Here is a 19,891-nt window from a genome sequence, read left to right as displayed (position 1 = left end):
CGACCGTAATATCGGCAGTACCATCTCGACGTGCGAGAGAACCTCCATGCAACCGCAAATACAACCCAGTAACTTGACAAGACATTTAGATTTGAGTGTCATATGCGACAGGTGCCAGCGACTCAACACCAGCCATCTTAATCTCATGAGCTGCCCTCGGCATCACCGGCTGTCTCTTCAACTGCACGCTCTCACCCTTCTCCTTGGCCTCTCTTCGCTTCTGGGCGTTGTCCTTTACTCGAGTCAAGAATTCTTCTCGGGACCGCGATCGTGAAATGTGCTCGACTCTGACGTTGACTCGCTTCTCGAGGTATCGGTTTCCGACTTTCTTGTAGATAATGACACCGACGGCCGACTTGGCAACGTTGTAGATTACACCAGTTTTGCCGTGGTAGACCTTGTATGGCATACCCTTCTGGACAGCACCGTTTACTTTGATGTCAACGATATCTCCAACCCTGAATTGCAGCGTTAGATCCTTTCACAACAGATAATCGAGGACTTCGCGTACTTGTATTGCTGGAGGTATGTTGAGAGGTTAATCGAACCCTTCTTTCTGAAATCTCGAGAGAAGGCATACTGGACCAGATGTTAGTCTAACATTCGTCGCATGCCTGTCGGAAAACGTACGCGAGTACCGCTTCGAAGACCACGAGAGGCACCCATTGTGAATACTCTCAGAAATGGTCAGTATGTGTTGTGTATGTCTTGGTCTCGGTTTGGTGTGTCGTCTTCGGTGGTTTACCAAAAATCGCAATTGTCAGGTGCGATCTTGGCACGCCGCACCTGCCCTGAACCGGCCACACAAAAAATTCTTGGCGAAGCCGCTTCATCCTCGAATTGCGACCACGAACTATAACGGATAGTCATCTCGACGTCGATAACACCTTGATTGCGCAAGCCAAACAATCGCAGTCATGGCTCCAAGATCCTATTCGAAGACCTACAAGGTTCCTAGACGACGTAAGTAACCACATACCGTTTCATTGACGATGTCGCGTGCTAACAAGTCACAGCATTCGAGTCGGCTCGTCTGTATGTTGATCCAGGCCACTGAGCAAGAGCTAGCCCTCTGCTTAAGTCTTTGGTACCTCTATCTAACGCTTCTTCAGCGATTCCGAACTCAAGATTGTCGGTGAATATGGTCTACGAAACAAGCGAGAAGTCTGGCGAGTCCAGCTTACTCTGTCTAAGATTCGACGTGCTGCCCGGTACGAAACAAGATACAACCGCTAGAAAAGCAGGAATCTATACTGACAGCAGCATAGTCAACTCCTGACTCTCGATGAGAAGGATCCTAAGCGACTCTTCGAAGGCAACGCCCTCATTCGACGACTTGTCCGAGTCGGTGTCCTTGACGAATCCCGCATGAAGCTCGATTACGTGTTGGCCCTCAAGGTCGAAGATTTCTTGGAGCGAAGACTGCAGACTTGTGTCTACAAGCTCGGCCTTGCCAAATCTATCCACCACGCTCGTGTCCTCATTCGACAGAGACACATCCGAGTTGGCAAGCAGATTGTCAACGTTCCTTCCTTCGTCGTTCGATTGGATTCTCAGAAGCACATTGATTTCGCTCTTACATCGCCGTTCGGTGGTGGGCGACCAGGTCGTGTAAGGAGGAAGAAGGCTAAGGCTGCTGAGAAGGGTGAGGAAGGTGGTGACGATGCTGGTGATGACGAGGAGTAAATCCGTGCGCAGAGATAACCTTTACATCATTACGATCGTCGCTCTGGATGCAGCACTCACCTACAATGCATGCAAGGTCAGAATATGTCAATGAAAATGGACGAGAAGACGACTTGCATCCGCCGAGTCGTGAAATAAGGCAGTTTGCTGCACCAGAAGAAAGCCTGAGGCGGTAAACCTCAGAAATGATAGCAATACCAATCAATCGAAGCCACATGCTTCAAGTTTATCACCAAAGCTGTCTGGGTATTGAAATCCATCCTGACTCCTTCCTGTCCTTCGTAAATCATATTCTCAGCCAACAAAGAAATCTCTTAATCCACTAATCTTCCACACCAAGCAGTCCCTTCAGCACAACCTCACTACTCTTGTACCAACGGCCCTGCTGCTCTAGTAAATCAGGCTTCCCTTCTGCCTTCCGTCTCAGCGCGTCTCTCGCCGTCCTCGTGACCTCATTCCTCCTCGTCTCAATCTCCACCAATTCGCGCTCGGCCTTCTCACACTCCCTCATCTTAGCCGGTAATTCACGTTCAAAAGTGTCGAGCTGCCCACGTAGTCCTTCCTGCCTCCGCCGCTGCTCCTGGACTAACATCTGTGTCTCCTCCAAGCTCAAGTTCATCCGTGGGTCACTACTGATCTCCATCTCGCCCTCCTTCTCTCTCAGCTGGCGCCTCAGCTCTTCCACTTCCTGCTCTAGACCCTCTACTTCCCGAGGCAGAGTCTCCAACTGCCTCATACCAGCCTCCACTATATCGTATTTCTCTGCAATCTCGCGCGCCAGCTGCTCCATTTCCACGACCAGGGCATCAACACCACGCTTCTTCGTTTGTAGTTCGGCCTTCATCACGACGAGTTTCTCCTCGAGTTGCGCATTTTGTTCCGGGGTCGCGAGGGTCGGTGGCTCGCCTATGAGGTTCTTTAGATATTTTTCTTTGGTGACTTGTTCGAGGTATGAGAAGCGGAGCTTGGAGAAGAGGTCGCGGTAGTGTTCGAGGTCGACTGCTAGAGTGGATGGTGTGAGGATTGTGGTGTTTGTGGCATTCGAGCCATTTTGCGATACTGATAGTTGAGACTGGGACTGGGATGAAGGTGTTTGTGGTAGTGTTTGTGGTTCGGGGTTTAGTATTGGGTCGGCGAGTGAGAGGATTGAAAGTGGTGCGGTTTGACGTTGGGTGTAGATGTCGTTAAGGACTTGGGAGGCAGCTGTGGTGGTCATTGTGATTTTTGTGGATGTGTTTTTAGTTACTTGCAACTAATGGTACCTCGTTGAGCACAGATGGGTCAGGTTGTATAAAATGCTTGGGAAATGCTCAGTAGCACAGCCATGGATATGCGAAGTTGCCTGTTTGGGCATAATAACAACATTTACGTAAGCCAAGAGATCTTTTGTACCTTCACTGCAAGTGTATCAGGCGAACAAATAAATTTTTCCTCTAGGTACAACGACCACTCGGAAAAGGACATTACCTTCAAATGCCAATACAATTTTTCATATCCTTGACCATCCGTATGGGAAGATGCAATCTAGCAGTAATGCCCAAGTAGGCCACAATGAATCATGAAGTGCAGGTGTGTAAGCTCAAAAGTATAGACATTAATCACAGATCATGTATTAAATATAAATATTGTTATACGTGCCGACTAGGCACAGGGCAGGACATGCTTTTCTTTTCATTGAGATGCAGGTCTTGTTGCTTTGCATAATGGAAACACTTCTACTTTTGATCCGATCTTTGTGTCTTAACCAGCCAACCTGAATGATTCTATCAACTTTTTATAGGAGAGCAGCCAAGCCAACCAAACCAGCACCAACCATACCGACACCGGCAGTGATGGCAGCAGCCATACCAGATGACGATCCTGAAGCGCTTGTGACAGTTCGTGAAGCGCTGGCAGCAGAGCTTGCGCTGGAAGCTCTTGAGCTAGCTGCGCTCGAAGCAGTGCTCAAAGCAGATGATGCAGAGCTAGTCAAGCTTGCGAGGGCTGAGGTATTGCCTGCTGAGGACGCTGAGGCAATCGCCGATGAGAGGTTTGCGGAGATGCTCGAGTTGAATGATGCAAGAGATGTTGATGCGGCTGAAGCGATGCTCGAGGCATTTGATGTTGCAACGGAGGCGATGGAGCTGGAGTCCACTGATGAGCTGCTGCCGGTGGCAGAGGCAACGACACTTGATGCACCGCCAGTGGCAGAGTCGATAATAGTTCCTGCACCAGCAGTGGCGTCAGAGACAAGCGAGCCGGCGCTGGTCAGGATCTGTGCATAGGTCGAGGTTGTTGCTGCGAGAGCGATGAGAACAGTGCTTGTGACACGCATGTTGATGATTTGGTATATGAGGTGTTTTGTTGACAGTTATCTATTATAACTTCAAGTGGTTTTCGATGATAACGAAGATTCTTTTGCGAAATGTGATGGATTAATGTCTTTCTGGGGCATGCGTGGAGGAAGGAAATCAGCTATAAGTACTGTTCACAATTCCTGAAACAAATGCAGGGGAGATCCAGTCTGGATCACGAAGCGTGCAAAGCTTCTCACTGATTGGCTGACATATGGATTCGAGATGGACCTCAATTCTTGGCACCTTCTCCGGAAGAAGTGGAAGTACTCCAGCATGATCTCATTTAGTAAAAACCATGACCATTTCTCAACAGAAAAATCACAACTAGACCAGTCTCGAGCGAGGCAGTGTTTAGCCGGCCGACAAGCCATAAAGCTTCCTGAAGAATAGAGTTGCGGAGCAACGAAGTATCGGCCGGCGCTTTTCCGGCCAATCCAAGGTCTAGCCACTGTATCCTTGAGATCCACTGTAACACATACGCGAGCAAGCTTACTGTAGCTTGTCTTTCGTTGGTGGCCAGGCGTTACTCTCTGCACTCGAGCATTCGAACTTGCTGGCGTCAGGGTATATAGGTGATCGATTGCACATGACCAGAGCACAGCTGTGGGAACGTGCGAACACGAATTCACAAAATGGCTGGAGAGAGGAAACCAAATCCATAATGCTGTGCGACCATGGCAGCTCCTTCGTGACCACCTTGTCAAAGAGCTGAAGAAGAACATCGAGCGAAATTGAACGTTTTCCTTCTATTGTGGCTGGTCTATTGTTGCATGTTGTTTATGCGAGCCACAGCCAGCATTTATGTAGCCAGTTTCTAGCAACAGGTTCTTCGTCTAATGCACAATACTCGTCCATCTCCTTCTTGCCGGAGATAACATCGATATCGGCTACCCCGATGTAAAATTTTGTCCTTCGAACAAGTTTATGGCCGAGGTAGAGTGCCAGAAAGATTGGTATGGTAATGTATGCTGCTAAGAAACCAGATATGGACCAATTCGAAGGAAAGAAGACCTGGAAGCCGTTCGTAATTGTCAAGATAGTCAATACGACGAGAACGATCCAGGTAGCAGCTGGCTGGAATGGCGTTTTGTAAGGCAGAGTATGTAGGAGGCCTTGATGAGATAACGCCTCGCGGAAGCGCAGGTATGTGATGAGACACACGATCCAGGCTACATAACCACTTATTGTCGAGATGTTAACGAACCAATCAAAAACCACGGCACTGGTATCGGATACTGTAAGATAAGCTAGACACCCTGGAAGCCATGTTACGAGCACTGCAGCCCAAGGAATTCCTCTTTTCGTAGTCCGGCCGAAGAACCTTGGTGCCTGGCCGGAGAGTGCAAGGCCATAGAGAATTCTTGAGCCCGAGTAGAGAAAGGCATTACCAGCAGACCAGGCTGAGGTGAGAATCGCCGCATTGATGACGTGGTTCAGTCCGCCGATGCCAGCATTCTGGATGGCAATGACAAACGGTGAGGCGCTGGCATTGGACTCTGGGGATAAGAGGCGTTCGTTGTTGAATGGCACAATGACTCCAATGATGAAGGATCCTGTAGAAGTCAGCGGTGGTCAACGTAGAAATGACCCTCATCTTACCCATGCCATAGAACAACAAGAGGCGATATACGTATCGTCTCGCAGCTTTTGGAATGTTTCTTCGTGGTGCGAGGACCTCACCAGCAGCAAGTGCGATCAGTTCCGGCGAAGTTATGAACGCGAAGCCTTTTCACAGAATCAGTCTTCGTAAGCAAAATTGAAGAATCCGACTCTACTTACCTGCTCGAACGAAGGCTGTCCAATAAGCAAGAAATCTTCCGGTACTACCAGCGACCAGGTATTCGTTGAATGCACCTGGGTTGTTCCAGTAGCGGAACCCAACCACCCCATCCTGATTCGGTCCGCCTCCAAAGAAGAGTACCCATCCCAGGATTATCAGACCAGTGATTGTAATGAGTTTGATTGAGGCGAACCAGAACTCTGCTTCACCAAAGAAGGACACCGCGATCATGTTGAGGGCGAAGACCAAAACTAGGAAGATAGTGATCCATACACCAGGATTGACGTTTGGTGCCCAATAGCTCAGCAAGATACCTCCCGCTACAGCTTCAGCTGCAACAAGAATCGAGTAGGCATACCAGTAATTGTACCCTGACGCGAACGAAAGACTCTTGTCGACATAACGACCAACAAAGTATGGAATAGTAATACCTTTCATAGGTAAATATGTGACCATTTCGGCGAGGTCGTTCATCACGACCCAGACGATAATCATGTTTGAGAGGTATGCCATCAATAGAGGCGCAGGTCCGACCGTCGATAGGATCGAACCCGAACCAACAAAAAGACCAGTACCAATTGCACCGCCGAGCGCACTAGAAATGTCAGTAACGTAGAATAGTATTCACAATCGCGAACGAACAGAAACTGGATATGCCTCGATTTCATGCCACGTTGTGTCTCCCCTCCATGTCCTGCAGTGAGCATCGCATCTCCAGTATGGCCAGAATTGCCAGCTTTGAGGTCATCTTGAGCCTCAGCATCGACGTAGACGGCTTCAGCGGAGCTATTCTCTTCCTTCATACTGCCTCTCAGGTTGAATTAAGTCGACTTGTTCAGAATATGAGCAAGTGGATGGGGATGTGCTGATATCTGAGACAATCAATGTCGTCGGGACAGACGGAAGCTCTGTATCCTCCTTGAGGGTCCTTTTGTGCTAACGTCTATGCAAAAACCTCTGCTTTTATGAGTTCGGCATGCAGTATGCATTGCAACAACGGGACAGAGATTTTGCCCAACTTCATCACCACCTTGGATGTAACCTACCAAGACATGACCTTTCCATAGCCGTATCAAGTATTCGTAACCCGCTTTGTGCATGAGGATCGCAAGGCATATCCACTGTTAAACTGATGCTTAGTAGTCGGGGTGATTTTTTTGTGGGGAGCTTGAGATTTCACCAGTCATGGCCATGGTCAAGTAGCTGATATCCGTTGCACATAATATTGCTCGTGAGAGATGCTGATTGTAGCCGTTCTCGTCCATGTCCAGTGCATGGTTTGACCCAACAGAGGTTCAAGCCAAGCTGGAAGACTCCATGGCCAGTGGTGTTTTGCGGGTGGTAGTGGAGGAGCCCGTCCACGAATACATGACCGCCCATCGCCAATCAGAACTCCATGGCAGCGGCATCTTGCTGCTTATCTTTCAGCACGCTTTGAGCATAATCTTTGCAATTGCGTCCCGTCCCCAACCGCTACTATCCAGTTTCTCCCCGTTTTGCTATCTTCCCAGGTCGTGGATGCTGACGAGTACTCGAAACACCATGCTATGCAACTCTGCATGAGTTTGTTTTTTTTTTCCGGCTCGAGAATATCCCGCGCACTAGATCATATTGCTCTTCAAGCTAGCAAGCACGAGCTGAGAGGAGATGAGTGAGATGACTTGGCCTTCGAAATAATGAATTGTTCAAATCTGTCTATAATACGGTGCAATGCTTGGGAAGACCACAGGGTCCTCCTTCTTCCTTCCTGTCGTCTGTATCGACAGCCTGACCAGGCTTGCCATGTTGCTCAGGCGCGGCAGGCTTCGCCTCAATCTTGGTAGGAGCAGCCTCTGTACTCTCCACCTCCTTCTTCGTGCCATCGAGTCATGCGAAGTTGACCTTAGCGACAGTCTCGTAGAACATCTTCCCTTGTGCCTCAGCAAGTTCGATTTCGAGTTTCGATGGCTGCCTTGAGCCGTCACCAGAGGAGAATGTGCCGGCACCCCACGGGGAGCCACCTATCACATGTTAGCTAAGGCGAGGATGCAGACCAAAACCGCCAGACTGGGCCAAGTTTCAGCAAGACATTGGGGACCCGCTTACCTCGAACCTCGTCCAAGTTTGACAAAGACTTGAACGTGTATTTATAACCAACTAAGACTGCTGTTAGCAATATGGCTTTGCTGCATATGAGAAGTAGAACTGACGAGGCACGTAGATCATGCCCTGGTGAACCCAGGAGGACATTGCAGCAATGCAAGTTGATTCTTGTCCACCTCCTGGGGTACCAGTAGCGACGAACAGACCAAAGTATTTGCCTTGAAGGGCCCCGCTGGCCCAAAGACCACCCAGTCTGTCAATGAGAATCTTCCATTGTGCAGGGTAGTTTCCATATCTGGTTGGGAGTCCAAAAAGGAAGGCATCGTAGGAGGTGAATGTTTCGGGAGTGGCATCTGGAAGAGAAGTGTCGTGTGGAGGAGCATGCATCTTGTCCAAGACTTCCCGAGTAAGACTCTCTGGAACTCTACAAAGCAAGTCAACCGTCGCTCAAGTCTGATCTCATTTGACAATACTCACTGGTAAAGATCACATGTGCCTCCAGCACTCTCAATACCTCTCTTCTCAGCCTGCGCCAGCTGGGCTACATGACCCCATCTTTGATCGATCAGCACGATGAAACCGTAAGAGCATGAGAGCTTACGTCGAATAATAGATGATAGCAACTCTGACCATTTTGACGGATTGTAGTACTGCTCGTGGAATGATACCCAGGTTACCTAGTAGAACAGTAAGAGAAACTTTGGGAGGAAAGTCATAGACATGCAAGCTTTATATCAATAACAGCGCGTATTGCGTGAGGCGAGTCCCTCTGCTCATCTTGAGCCCCGCCGACATAAGTGGGGAATCTGCACATTGGTACAGCTGTAGGAATTTCCCATCCAAGCAGCAGATACGTGTCAACATGATGGCAGATAATTACGTTTGCCTTCAGGTCTGGCACGGCAGATGCATCGAGGCTGCAAGATGAACTGCGCTAGAAATCCAGGTACTGCCAGCTTATCCAAACCTCTGTAAGCAGGCTCAAATCAGAGGGACAGCTGGCAGCCAATTGAAGACGATCCGTATCCACTTTCGGGTGGAATGTCCTTTTCACTGCGGAATGAGCAGACATTCGCTCAGTAAGCGTGCATTGCTAAAAATCCGATATGGGTTCGCAGCACGAGTAAGAAATAGTCTCTGCTCTATCGCCAAGCCATGGCGGTAACGAAGCAGCAGTGTGACTGTGCCACTGTTGAGTGACCAAGCATTACACACCGTTGTCCGAATAGAGGATATCGTTCACCAGTTCTGCTTAGGCTAGTAAATGTGACACGATAGTCAGCGTTTGTTACCTAGTGTGATTCGCTTTCGCGACAGATTGGGCTCGTGGTTGCGAAAGGCACGCGTGACGAACAGGGCTAACGCAGAGGGAGCGACAAATATGTGAGGCGAAGTGTTGGGCTCCTATCAGCTTGGTCGTAATTTGTAAGAGAGGTCTCAGGTCCAGAACGCATGAGATAGAAACTGAAGCAGGTCACCTTGAACGGACCCTCAGAGGCCCCAACAGAGAAACCCGACGTCGAAGAACGGGAATGACCACAAAAAGGGCGAGTATGAGAACCAGCAGTAGAATGGTAACGAACCACGAGCTCGAGAATGCACCGTCTCATGGACATAGCAAGAACAACCGTGATCATTGTCGAAATTCACCGAGAGCACAGACGACTGCGAACCGGGAAAAGTATGCATAGGACCTAATGTATGCGAAAATTCTATCACTTTCGTGTTTGACCTTGAGACGCCGCGCCACGCATATCGAACTCAAGCAATAGAGAATAGCTCGTGGCTGTCAACTAGAAAACGCTGATGTAGTTACCTATCCGGTCTTTCTGACCTTGGGCTATGCATTCAGCGATCCAAGTGATATTCCGGATTTCCTGTAGAAAAACATTAGCAGTGTAAATTTCGCAATCAGATCACAACGTACCTGCTCTCGCAGCTTCACCCAAGCATAGATGACAGCATGCGTGAATTGCTGAGTGAATACCAGCTTGGACAGTTCCATCTCTTTCTGGTAGAATAGGTCCTCCAAGCTTTTACTTTCGGCGCCAGATCCACCCGCCATGTTACCAACACCACTACTGCTCTGGTTCAAGCCAACTTCATCAAAGAAGCGTTTGTAGTCACCAACACCGCTAACTGCTAAGCTCACACCTTCAATGTCGTCTGCTCGTGACAGCATCAACATTCCTTCCGGGTACAATTTGCCAAAATCTGGATAGAGCTTCCTGCGTTGGTCCTTCGACAATTCTGTGCCGAACGAGTTTAATGTAATGTTGATAGCACGTCTGTCGGCCTCAAATTCCAGGATTTCCGACATAATCTCGCCTGTGGGAGTCATGGCCATCTCTGAATCATTGTTGACGAAGTGGTGGAAATCCTCAAGGTAGTTCTTGTATAGAGTATTCCTGACGATCTCTATATTGAGCTCGTCCAGATCGTGATGTGATAGATGACCTTTGAAGTATGGAGCCAGTGGTGTTTCTATGAGTACCGAATTGTACAGCTCTTCGATATTAGTGGCGACGCAGAGAACAGGCATGGTCTCGAACCAGCCGAGGGGGTGACACCTCTCGAGCAGTTCCTTGGTGTCTCTTTCATGCAGTGTGCCTGTAATAAGCAGCGCAACATTGTCGATCATATATGAGTATGTGAGGTACTCCATGAACTTAGCGAGAGAGCCTGTCGCTTGTCCTTGCAAGTATCTGAAATCCTGTACAAGCTTCTCTGTTGTTTTGTCTGCTAAGGCAGATGTGGAGGGATTTGGTGGCAGCGACGCCAGCGCATCGCCATACGAAGGGCCCAGCTGCATTTTGATATCGTCTATGTTCTCGCATTGTGTAAGATTGCCGTACTGTGAGCCTGTGAGAAGTACGTTGCGATAACCACGAACAATGCCTTCAAGGTAACCGCCATTGACATTGAAGTAGAGGCCTTCCATCTTCTGACGAGGTGCAGCAAGCAATGGAGCGTGCTCTGATACGGCTTCTGCTTGTCGCGGTCCCTTGGAGACTCGGGTTGATCTGATGTGGGTACAAATGTTGTATCCTCGCCGGTAGACACTTCTATACTGTGTCTCCAGGATTCCTGAAGCTGATCTGATGATGCAGAGAAAGCACGAGTCGCCGCACCTGCAACCGCAGGGTGCCTTGACACCTGAACGTGTATATAGCCTGAGGCAGCAGAGCTGATTCGAGCTTGGCGCGGGCTACTGGCTCTCCAAAAATTTGCGAGCCGCAGAAGATGTTGGCAACAGAAAAGCAGAATAGTGTTTTGATATACCATAGTATTCTTGTACATACTTCAGGCGCATCGCGCGCATCATCAATATGACACTGCTTATTCTTACCGAAACGTCAGCAGGTTATGCTCTGCTCAAAGCCAAAGACAAGAAGCTCCTCAAGCGCGATGATCTGGATACCGAGCTCAGCAATGTCGAAACGATATGTAACGAGCTTAAGCTCAAGCAGTTCCAAAAGTTCGACAGCGCTGCAGCAGCTCTCGAGGAAGCTGCTGCCATAGTGGAGGGAAAAGTCACACCAAAACTCTCCTCCATGTTGAATGAGCTCAAAGACGAGAAGAAGATCTCTCTGGCAGTGGCTGATCCCAAGCTCGGCAATGCAATTGGCAAAATACCTGGTTTAGAGATCAAGGCAATAGCAGATTCGGCGACAGCCGATCTCTACCGAGCCATTCGAGAACATTTGCCCTCTCTGATACCTGGTCTGATGCCCGAAGATGTCAAGACCATGAGCTTGGGTTTATCACACTCACTTGCACGACACAAGCTCAAATTTTCTCCCGACAAGATCGATGTTATGATTGTACAGGCTATCGGTTTGCTGGACGACCTGGATAAAGAGTTGAATACATATGCTATGAGAGTGAAGGAGTGGTATGGCTGGCATTTTCCAGAAATGGCCAAAATTCTCAATGACAACCTCGCCTATGCAAAGGTCGTACTGAAAATGGGCATGCGTACAAATTGGGAAACGATAAGTCTCGCAGAAATATTGCCTGAAGAGATTGAGACAGCGGTGAAAAGTGCTGCAGATAGGTCGATGGGAACAGAGATTACCGAAGAGGATCTGGAAAACATACAAAGTTTAGCTGACCAAGTCGTACAATTCACAGAATACAGACAGCAGTTGGCAAGCTATCTCTCTGCGCGAATGACGGCCATAGCACCCAACTTGACTGCGCTGGTTGGTGAGCTGGTGGGTGCTCGGCTGATAGCACATGCTGGTAGCTTGGTGAACCTTTCAAAGAGCCCAGCCAGTACGATTCAGATCCTCGGTGCTGAGAAAGCTCTTTTCCGAGCACTGAAGACCAAGCACGACACTCCGAAATATGGTCTCATCTATCATGCCTCTCTCATTGGACAGGCGTCGGGAAAGAACAAGGGGAAGATGGCACGAGTGTTGGCTGCAAAGGCTGCCTTGGGATTGAGAGTAGATTCGTTACAAGACTGGGGAGATGATGAAGCGAACATTCCTGAAGAAGAGAAAGCTGCATTGGGTATTGAGGCCCGTGGCTATCTCGAGCGAAAGCTGGCCCACTTGGAAGGAAAGCCGATCAAGCCCCGAGGTGTGGCTATCGCACCAAATGGTGTTGGTGTAACGGAACAGCCGAAGAAGTGGGAGATCAAGGAAGCACGAAAATACAACCCAGATGCCGATGGTCTTGCTGGTGACGAGGCGCCAGCCGTCGAAGAGAAGCCGGCTAAGAAAGACAAGAAGTCCAAGAAGGACAAAAAGCTGATTGAAGAGCTTGATACCACAAAAGATATCTCGATGGTTAATGGCAATGATGCGGAGTCACAACCCGAAGAACCAATAGACGACGAAGAAGTTGCCGCAATCATTCCCAACGGAACAAAAGAGTTGTCGAAGGAAGAGCGCAAAGCAGCAAAGAAGTCAGAAAAGAAAGCCAAGAAGGTTGCTGGAGAGACCAATGGGGAAACAGAAGCTGCTAAGCTGGAACGATTAGCTGCAGCATGCGGGTTAAGTGTGGAGCGCTATGAGAGAAAGCTTGCTCGAGGCGAGATCTCGTTCACTTCAGATGGTACTCCTGTTGCTGTATCGAAGAAGGACATCAAGAAGGCCAAGAAGGCAGCAGAAAAGGTTGAAAGTGCTACCACTAATGGCGAAGTCGCTGGCTCGAAGAAACGCAAGCATGTGGACGACGACTCAACGCCAAAAGAGAAGAAGAAAAAGAAATCCAAGGCTGTATAATCTGCGACTCGAGAAGCATGATTGATGTTGTTCGCATTTACCAGGCGTTCGGGATCTGGTGCAAGGAGCTATAGGCTTTTGAGTATGTGGGCTTTGATTACTGGACGTCAAAACATTGTGCATAATTAGCTCTGGTGTAGTTGTAGCTTCAGCTTGTACCAATACTGCCAAGCTTGTGTGTATAAGTGACCTTCCACCTGATTAACAAGGGTTTCTTTTTGTAAAATGTGTTTGTGAATTACTAGTAGCCGAGTTATACCTTTGATGCCTGAGGCTGTTTAAAATCTGGTAAAATTTCGACTTATTTGTTGTCCTCTCTAAAACTCGCTCCTCTTCTCCTGATCGCGTCAATTTTGTTCTCACTCTGCGAAGCAAGTAAGAGCAAGGCTTGTTCCTCAAAGAAAGTGACTGCGAGTTCACGATGAGAGTGCTTGATCCACAAAGTGCATTGCTTACCAATGCAGAAGTCTATCAATTCCTAAAAACAAAGAAGCCTGGGGTACCAGAAGCGAAGAGTGGTGCCTATCCTTCGACCAACCTGCATGGTCAGCAGACAATTCTGAAAGATGTGAGTTTCGTGCTGGAAAACGTAGGTGCCGTGGAAATAGTATACCTGACAGGCAGCAAAGTTTAATTCATACACGGAAGAAGTTACATCCCATGTGAAAACTCAGCCCGACGTCAACTCCTGGATTTCTGAACTTGTGAAGAAGCTCAAGGCTTACGGACTTACCAAGACAGAAGCCCTGAATCTGATCAATATTGGGGTTGGCATGCGGCCATCAGGACAGGACCAAGTCAATGGTGATGACGAACAGGAAGTAGGACCTGACGACGAGGCCGAAATGGCGCGAGATGTACAATTCTTCAAAGTGGTAGTTGAGGAAGCAGACGAACGCTTTCCTGGTGATGACGGGGACGAAAGAATTCGAGACGTCATCATCACGATGAAGAGTTGTGTTTCAGGTCATTCGGGTAATGATTGAGTCGCTATGAGCATTCACCAACTGAGGCTATGATCAGTTCCAGAGTCCTATCTGAGAAATCTCGCATGCTACGGGGAATGAATCTTTTGCGGTCAGCAGCAACTTGAGTGAGCTTGTCCTAGAACAATCAACAGACAATGTCCACGAACTGCCTGACAAACACCAAACATGGGAACCATACGAAACGGTTGCTTTGGTTGTGTATTTGTCTAAGAATACCTCAAAGTTATGTTAAACTGTCAGCCTTCAACAATGAAGCAAATGGAGGCCAGAGTTCTACTTATACCAGGGCTGCTTCCACCTTATGGTCAGCTATAGCTACCACTCACGATCGTCTCTGTCTGCTCACTTCTGCTTTCGCACTTCATGTCAGCAGACATAGTAGCGGGCGGTCACACTGCAACAGCATTCGGCAGTAATGAGAATCTAGCTGGCATACTACTTTGGCATGTCCACGCTTATGTGTTCGACACACTCCCCAGTTGTCTACGGGTCTGTCGCTTATGGAACTCTGAAGGCCAAAGAATTCGTTGGAGAGATCCTGTCGTGCTCAGTAGAGACGCGAGACGATTTCTCGAGCTTCTGCCATCCGTCAATGTGCGGCGAATACATTCTTTGACGATGGTGAAGGTGTGGAAAGGGGTGATGTCCTTGCATGGTCACCAACGACTTCCGTGGCTCGCGAAATGGCTGCCGATAATGCACAACCTCAAGAGTCTATCTGTTGTCAATTTCAGCTACAGTCGACGTAACTGCAATGTGATGAGGAATCTAGCCATGTTTGTAAGATCCCTGGCGCACTCGAGGGTGGAGAATCTAGAGCTTGAGGACTTTGGTTCAGTCTCCGAAACACCGACTGCGAACACTCATCTATGCAAGTGCCTCAGCTTCGTGCTTCTACGCTTGCGACGATTACGACTCTTTGATTTCGAGCCCTGTCTCGGCCTTTTCGATGAACTGCATGCTCCTTGTCCCAATCTGGAGGAAGTGGTTGTCCACATTGATCGGTTGAGAGGAAATTGCTGTGCTCCGCCAGCTCAACATGCTCACCCTCAAACTTATATTCGGTCAATGGTAAGAGCGGCTCATGATGCTAGAGCACGTGGGTACTTCCCCTATGCAACCCACCTCTCACTGTGGGGGACGAGATCTACTGACAGGACACGATACCGCCCCTGGTTAAATCGCCTTTTTAGCTGTTGGCATGACGAAGAGCGCATGTTTCACTGGAATCTCCATGACAGAAATTTAACACAATACCTCAGCAGACTGCCTTGTTAGTTGAGGCCAGGGATTGCGACTCGCTCGGGTCTAATATGACGTCCAGATAACAATGTGGCGATGGGCAAATATCTTGAGGAGATGGGCTACCTATTCCTGCTGATGAAGAGCGAGGATCTTCAAGCTCTGCGACTTCGGTTTCAGCATGTCTGGTCGAGAACATACAACGTCGTGTACAATCAATCATTCAGCCTTTACAAGGTCGAAATTAAGATTTTGTGTCAGTGACGAGTCTGCGTAGATGGTGCAAAAATATTGCCGTATATTGACGTGGCTCTCACGACACGTCGCGACCCTGACACGCGTACCTTCCTGAAGAAGCTTTACTTTGCTAATTGCTTGTCAATTTAATCTGCCATGCTAATTCAACTAATGGTGTAAAAGCCTTTAGTGCCTACACGTCTTCCTCTTCACAAAGTTTGTAGTCTTCAAGTTGCCGATTTGGTTGAATACGGCTTATTCATAATCATGAGCGAAGCTGCATACCGTTATGGTGAGGCGTTGGCCAGGAAGTGCTACAGGTAACTCGATGCTGACTTCCTCTCAGAAATTGCAAGCACAGGACGCGCTATCTGCCAGAACAGTGCGTGTAAGAATGCAGCAACTAAAATTCAGAAAGGTGAGCTTCGCTTTGGCAGCCTTGTGAAGTTCAAGGAGCATACATCGTGGAAATGGAAGCATTGGTATGTGTTCTGGACTCTTGTCTAGCTTATGACTAACGACTTGAAGGGGCTGTGTTACACCAAGGCAGATTGAGAACATCATCGTCCAGCTCGGCGGAACACTCGATGGTCTTGACCTTAAGGAGGATCTTGACATTCTCGATGGTTATGAAGAGCTTCCAGATTGGGCTCAGGAGAAGGTCCAATATGCTCTTGGAAATGGTCATGTCCACGACGAAGACTGGAAAGGTGTAGGTCACGATACCATCCTCAGAATGATTCCTTGCTGATGTGTACCAGGAACCGGAACTAAACAGACCTGGCATGAAAGGCATCAACAAACGTACACCCAAGAAGAATTCCAATGGTGATGGGGAGACTGGTGATAGTGCCACCGAGTCTACTCCCACGAAGCCCAAGAAACGTACGAAGAAGAAGAAAGCAGCTAACGATGACGAAGAAAGTGAGGAACCGGTTCCCAAGAAGAAGGCTACTAGAAAACGCAAAGCAGCCACCCGAGACGACGACGACGATATTGACGAAGCACCAGCACCGAAGAAGAGAGGCAGAGGCGAGAATATAGCTGTCAAGGACGAAGACGTTGACGCTGACCAGCCAGCTCCTGCCAAGAAGAGATCACGTGGTAAGAAAGTCAAGCAGGAACCAGTCGACGATAGCGAAGATCAAGGAGCAGCACTACCCCAATCCGATGGTGCTGGCGATAGCGAGGCACATGCAGCTGCTACAAAAGCCCTGGCCAAGAAACGAGGACGGAAAGCTGTTGTCAAAGAAGAGAATACTGACAAGGAAGAGGAAGCGGCTCCCAAGCCAGCCAGAGCAAATCAGAAAAAGAAAGTCAAAGCAGAACCTCAACCTGAAGATGAAGATGAAGATGTTCTTGACGACGTCGACAAGAAGAAACAGTCCAAGAGGGGTCGACCAAAGAAGGCTGCTCCTACAGTTCTACCAGAGGACGAGCACACCGATGCTTCGCAACCAGAAGACGTTGCTGACGAAGCTGATACTGCTGAGGATGAAATCGCCGAGGCCACGAAGAAAGGCAAAACAAGCAATCCCTCTCGTCGAAATGCACGTCGCACAAGTACCAAGTAGGCAAACCCGGATGGTACTCTGCTTGACCCATACTCTTTTCTCCACTTCCAGCTCTATACCTACACTGTTTGTATCTTCGTCGTGGGCCTTGAAAAGGTATCCCACGTGTTTGCGTCTGAGATATGGGATAGCAGAATAGATCTGTTTACACGCTTGTACTTCGTGTTAGCTTACCAGCATCGTGGTGTACTTTGCAAGACCTCATCGAAGGCTTGCAGTGTTCGAGTATCTTCGTATGGTCAGACGATATGTGGCACAAAACTTTGAGAATGATAGCTGAATAACATTTTACGATCATGTGGTATCATAATGCAGACACTTCCCTTGGCTCATCAACGCTTGCTTCATAGTTCTTCTTTCCTCTTTTCTCCTTGCAGTCCGCCTTCACATCGAGCACGTAGCAAGAGGTCTCGCCTGCCGGCACGACTCGGCCAGACTCTTGCAGGGCTGCACATGGTAACGAGCCTGAAACTCACAGATCTTGCATCTGTCGTGGTCGCAAGACCCGTACTTGCAGTGGTAGCAAGATTTTCGAACTCCTCAAACTCTCCTTTCACCTTGCTCAATCCTCACCTCCAGCTCCACCTGCCAGCGCACTTCCACCAACCTGCTTAGCACTCTTTGCACCACAAATATCATCAACTCTTAGCAACAAGCAAGCGCTTTCCACAGCAGTCTTGATACTCTGCATCTTCACCGCCTGTGGCTCCCACACACCCAGTTCTCGCATATCGATCACAGCGCCAGAATCGCCGTCTACACCGTAATTACTCTTACCCTCCGCCTGCTTGGCTCGCAGTTGTGTTAATATCCTGATTGGTGAGGCACCAGCATTTTGAATCAGTGTTCTTGGGATGACCTCCATAGCTTCTGCGACTGCTTTGTACGGCCACTGCATGACGCCTTCGATGCTCTTGCTCTTTTGTGCAAGACGGACACTCACGGCCATTTCCGTGGCACCACCGCCAGGACTTAGTCGTGGGTGAAACATGACGTTTCTGGCGACGGACATTGCGTCTTGGAGGTTTCGCTCGACTTCGTTGAGGATATCTTTTGATGGTCCTCGGAGGAGAATAGTGCATGCTTTGGGGTTCTTGCATTTTGTGATGAAGGTGAAATATTCGTCACCGATCTTCTCGATCTCGAAGAGGCCGGCTCCGGTGCCGATGTCTGCGTCGTTGATGTCTTCGACTCGGTTGACGACTGTAGCTCCTACTGCTCTTGCTATTCTGTTGTTGTCGGTCTTTCTTACTCTTCTTATTGCTGTGATGTTTGCCTTGACAAAGTAGTGTTGAGCGAGGTCGCTCACGCCCTTCTCGGTGATAACTAGATCGGGCTTGACGGCGAGTATGGCATCGCACATCTTTTTGATCTGCTCTTCTTCGATTTGCAATATTCTGTTCCAGGAGGATTCGTCTGTGATCTCGATGTTTGTCTGAGATTCACCCTTCTTGTACTCTAGTGGACAGTCGAGGAGTAGGATACGTGGGTTCTCGATACGACGGCGCATGGAGGCGTGAGTAATGTCCTTGTTCAGCATCACGCCATCCAGGACACGAGATGCTTCAATGCTGTCGCCTGGAATCTTTTCGATACGTGCGTATCGTTTTATGTCTATCTCGTGCGGCTTGAGAGTTTGAGATGTCCCGTTCGGCTGCTGTGCACCCTTGGTCGACTGTGGTTGTGGATTTGAAACTGCGGACATTTCTTGTGACACTATTCGAACTGCTTGTAGGGCGAGTTTGCAGTAGAGATCTGAGTATCGAGATATCGTCTTCGTGCCGATTGCTGCTTCCAGTAAACTGATCATGGCTTTGTCGTTCGAGGTATCGACAGGTACAGAGATTTCTTCTATAATTTCCAGCGCATCATTGAGAGCTTTCTTGAAGGCTTGTATTATTACCACGGGGTGGATGTTTCGTTCGAGTTGTGGAAGGGCTTGTGCTAGCATTTCTCCTGCTAATATGATCACTGTTGTCGTGCCATCTCCTACTTCTTCGTCCTGCGTCCTGCTCAACTCAATCATGCTCTTCGCTGCTGGGTGGGCGACCTCAATTTCTCTCAAAATGGCGTGACCGTCGTTTGTAAGTACTATACCACCCATAGGATCAAGCAGCATTTTCAGCATTGCCTTGGGACCTAGACATGATCTGATTATATCGGCAACAGTCTTCGCTGCTGTAATATTTGAGATTTGTGCTTTTCGTCCTGTCTGTCTCTCACCAGCGCCAGTATTGACCATGATCACTGGTGCCTGCATCTTTGCGGTCAGTATGCGATCTTCAGAGTCTAGCAACAGAAACCTGTGTGTACTGGTGGTCAACAATCTGCCTCGTGAATAATTTAGATTCTGTAACATTAAATGCAGCCTTCTAGGCGGGAAAAACGAGCCAATCGGAGTACGCTGGCCTTATTAGGGCGGTTGTCGCACTACCTTCCAAAAGTTTTCAACGTACACAATTGAACCTGAAAGACAGCGCTATATTACAGCTTCTTGCTTCGCACACGAAATCTAGCTTGCAGTATAGAAGACGACTGACTCTTGTACTGAGACCCAGCATGACCATGATGCATACAGTTAAATGGGCTGAACTCACCCAAAGTCCCCGATTTCGTTGTCATCCCGCCACATCAACTGCTGTGTGAGCATGATAACTTGCTCAAGCGCAAAACCTTTCCAGGTTTCTCACAATGGAAGTTCCTAACCACAGTATCCCTCCTCTCCGTCCTT

The 19,891-nt window shown here is 48.6% G+C and overlaps 11 protein-coding genes across 11 annotated transcripts; 5 read left to right on the top strand and 6 right to left on the bottom strand.

Annotated features, from left to right (window-relative positions):
- Positions 1-85: 85 nt before the first annotated feature.
- On the bottom strand, positions 86-666 carry RPL21A (60S ribosomal protein L21A; the record flags this gene model as incomplete). The annotated part of the gene is made up of 3 exons (XM_064898620.1): positions 86-458; positions 512-579; positions 631-666. 3 exons carry the CDS (start codon positions 664-666, stop codon positions 86-88), a joined length of 477 nt encoding a protein of 158 aa, XP_064754577.1.
- Positions 667-917: 251 nt separating this feature from the next.
- Positions 918-1,686, top strand: RPS9B (ribosomal 40S subunit protein S9B; the record flags this gene model as incomplete). Its single annotated transcript, XM_064898619.1, has 4 exons — positions 918-963; positions 1,017-1,035; positions 1,113-1,211; positions 1,269-1,686. 4 exons carry the CDS (start codon positions 918-920, stop codon positions 1,684-1,686), a joined length of 582 nt encoding a protein of 193 aa, XP_064754576.1.
- A 322-nt stretch (positions 1,687-2,008) lies between these two features.
- LTR64_004271 (uncharacterized protein) lies at positions 2,009-2,902 on the bottom strand (the record flags this gene model as incomplete). The annotated part of the gene is made up of 1 exon (XM_064898618.1): positions 2,009-2,902. The coding sequence occupies one exon, from the start codon at positions 2,900-2,902 to the stop codon at positions 2,009-2,011; it is 894 nt and encodes a 297-aa protein (XP_064754575.1).
- A 342-nt stretch (positions 2,903-3,244) lies between these two features.
- LTR64_004270 (uncharacterized protein) lies at positions 3,245-3,950 on the top strand (the record flags this gene model as incomplete). Its single annotated transcript, XM_064898617.1, has 2 exons — positions 3,245-3,255; positions 3,467-3,950. 2 exons carry the CDS (start codon positions 3,245-3,247, stop codon positions 3,948-3,950), a joined length of 495 nt encoding a protein of 164 aa, XP_064754574.1.
- Positions 3,951-4,799: 849 nt separating this feature from the next.
- On the bottom strand, positions 4,800-6,605 carry LTR64_004269 (uncharacterized protein; the record flags this gene model as incomplete). The annotated part of the gene is made up of 4 exons (XM_064898616.1): positions 4,800-5,575; positions 5,622-5,747; positions 5,802-6,397; positions 6,445-6,605. 4 exons carry the CDS (start codon positions 6,603-6,605, stop codon positions 4,800-4,802), a joined length of 1,659 nt encoding a protein of 552 aa, XP_064754573.1.
- Positions 6,606-7,668: 1,063 nt separating this feature from the next.
- PST2 (flavodoxin-like fold protein) lies at positions 7,669-8,271 on the bottom strand (the record flags this gene model as incomplete). Its single annotated transcript, XM_064898615.1, has 3 exons — positions 7,669-7,802; positions 7,888-7,938; positions 7,992-8,271. 3 exons carry the CDS (start codon positions 8,269-8,271, stop codon positions 7,669-7,671), a joined length of 465 nt encoding a protein of 154 aa, XP_064754572.1.
- A 1,406-nt stretch (positions 8,272-9,677) lies between these two features.
- Positions 9,678-10,825, bottom strand: VMA6 (H(+)-transporting V0 sector ATPase subunit d; the record flags this gene model as incomplete). The annotated part of the gene is made up of 2 exons (XM_064898614.1): positions 9,678-9,761; positions 9,812-10,825. 2 exons carry the CDS (start codon positions 10,823-10,825, stop codon positions 9,678-9,680), a joined length of 1,098 nt encoding a protein of 365 aa, XP_064754571.1.
- Positions 10,826-11,213: 388 nt separating this feature from the next.
- NOP58 (Nucleolar protein 58) lies at positions 11,214-13,118 on the top strand (the record flags this gene model as incomplete). Its single annotated transcript, XM_064898613.1, has 1 exon — positions 11,214-13,118. The coding sequence occupies one exon, from the start codon at positions 11,214-11,216 to the stop codon at positions 13,116-13,118; it is 1,905 nt and encodes a 634-aa protein (XP_064754570.1).
- Positions 13,119-13,539: 421 nt separating this feature from the next.
- Positions 13,540-14,104, top strand: LTR64_004265 (uncharacterized protein; the record flags this gene model as incomplete). Its single annotated transcript, XM_064898612.1, has 2 exons — positions 13,540-13,707; positions 13,739-14,104. The coding sequence occupies 2 exons, from the start codon at positions 13,540-13,542 to the stop codon at positions 14,102-14,104; spliced, it is 534 nt and encodes a 177-aa protein (XP_064754569.1).
- Positions 14,105-15,853: 1,749 nt separating this feature from the next.
- Positions 15,854-17,160, top strand: LTR64_004264 (uncharacterized protein; the record flags this gene model as incomplete). Its single annotated transcript, XM_064898611.1, has 4 exons — positions 15,854-15,906; positions 15,970-16,068; positions 16,115-16,298; positions 16,348-17,160. The coding sequence occupies 4 exons, from the start codon at positions 15,854-15,856 to the stop codon at positions 17,158-17,160; spliced, it is 1,149 nt and encodes a 382-aa protein (XP_064754568.1).
- A 562-nt stretch (positions 17,161-17,722) lies between these two features.
- On the bottom strand, positions 17,723-19,420 carry CCT3 (T-complex protein 1 subunit gamma; the record flags this gene model as incomplete). Its single annotated transcript, XM_064898610.1, has 1 exon — positions 17,723-19,420. One exon carries the CDS (start codon positions 19,418-19,420, stop codon positions 17,723-17,725), a length of 1,698 nt encoding a protein of 565 aa, XP_064754567.1.
- Positions 19,421-19,891: the final 471 nt, after the last annotated feature.

Source organism: Lithohypha guttulata (assembly GCF_036872675.1).
Source record: "Lithohypha guttulata strain CCFEE 5908 chromosome Unknown scaffold_3, whole genome shotgun sequence".
Taxonomy (NCBI): domain Eukaryota; kingdom Fungi; phylum Ascomycota; class Eurotiomycetes; order Chaetothyriales; family Trichomeriaceae; genus Lithohypha; species Lithohypha guttulata.
The sequence above is the reverse complement of the archived record's forward strand: the minus strand, read 5'-3'. Positions and strand labels throughout refer to the sequence as shown.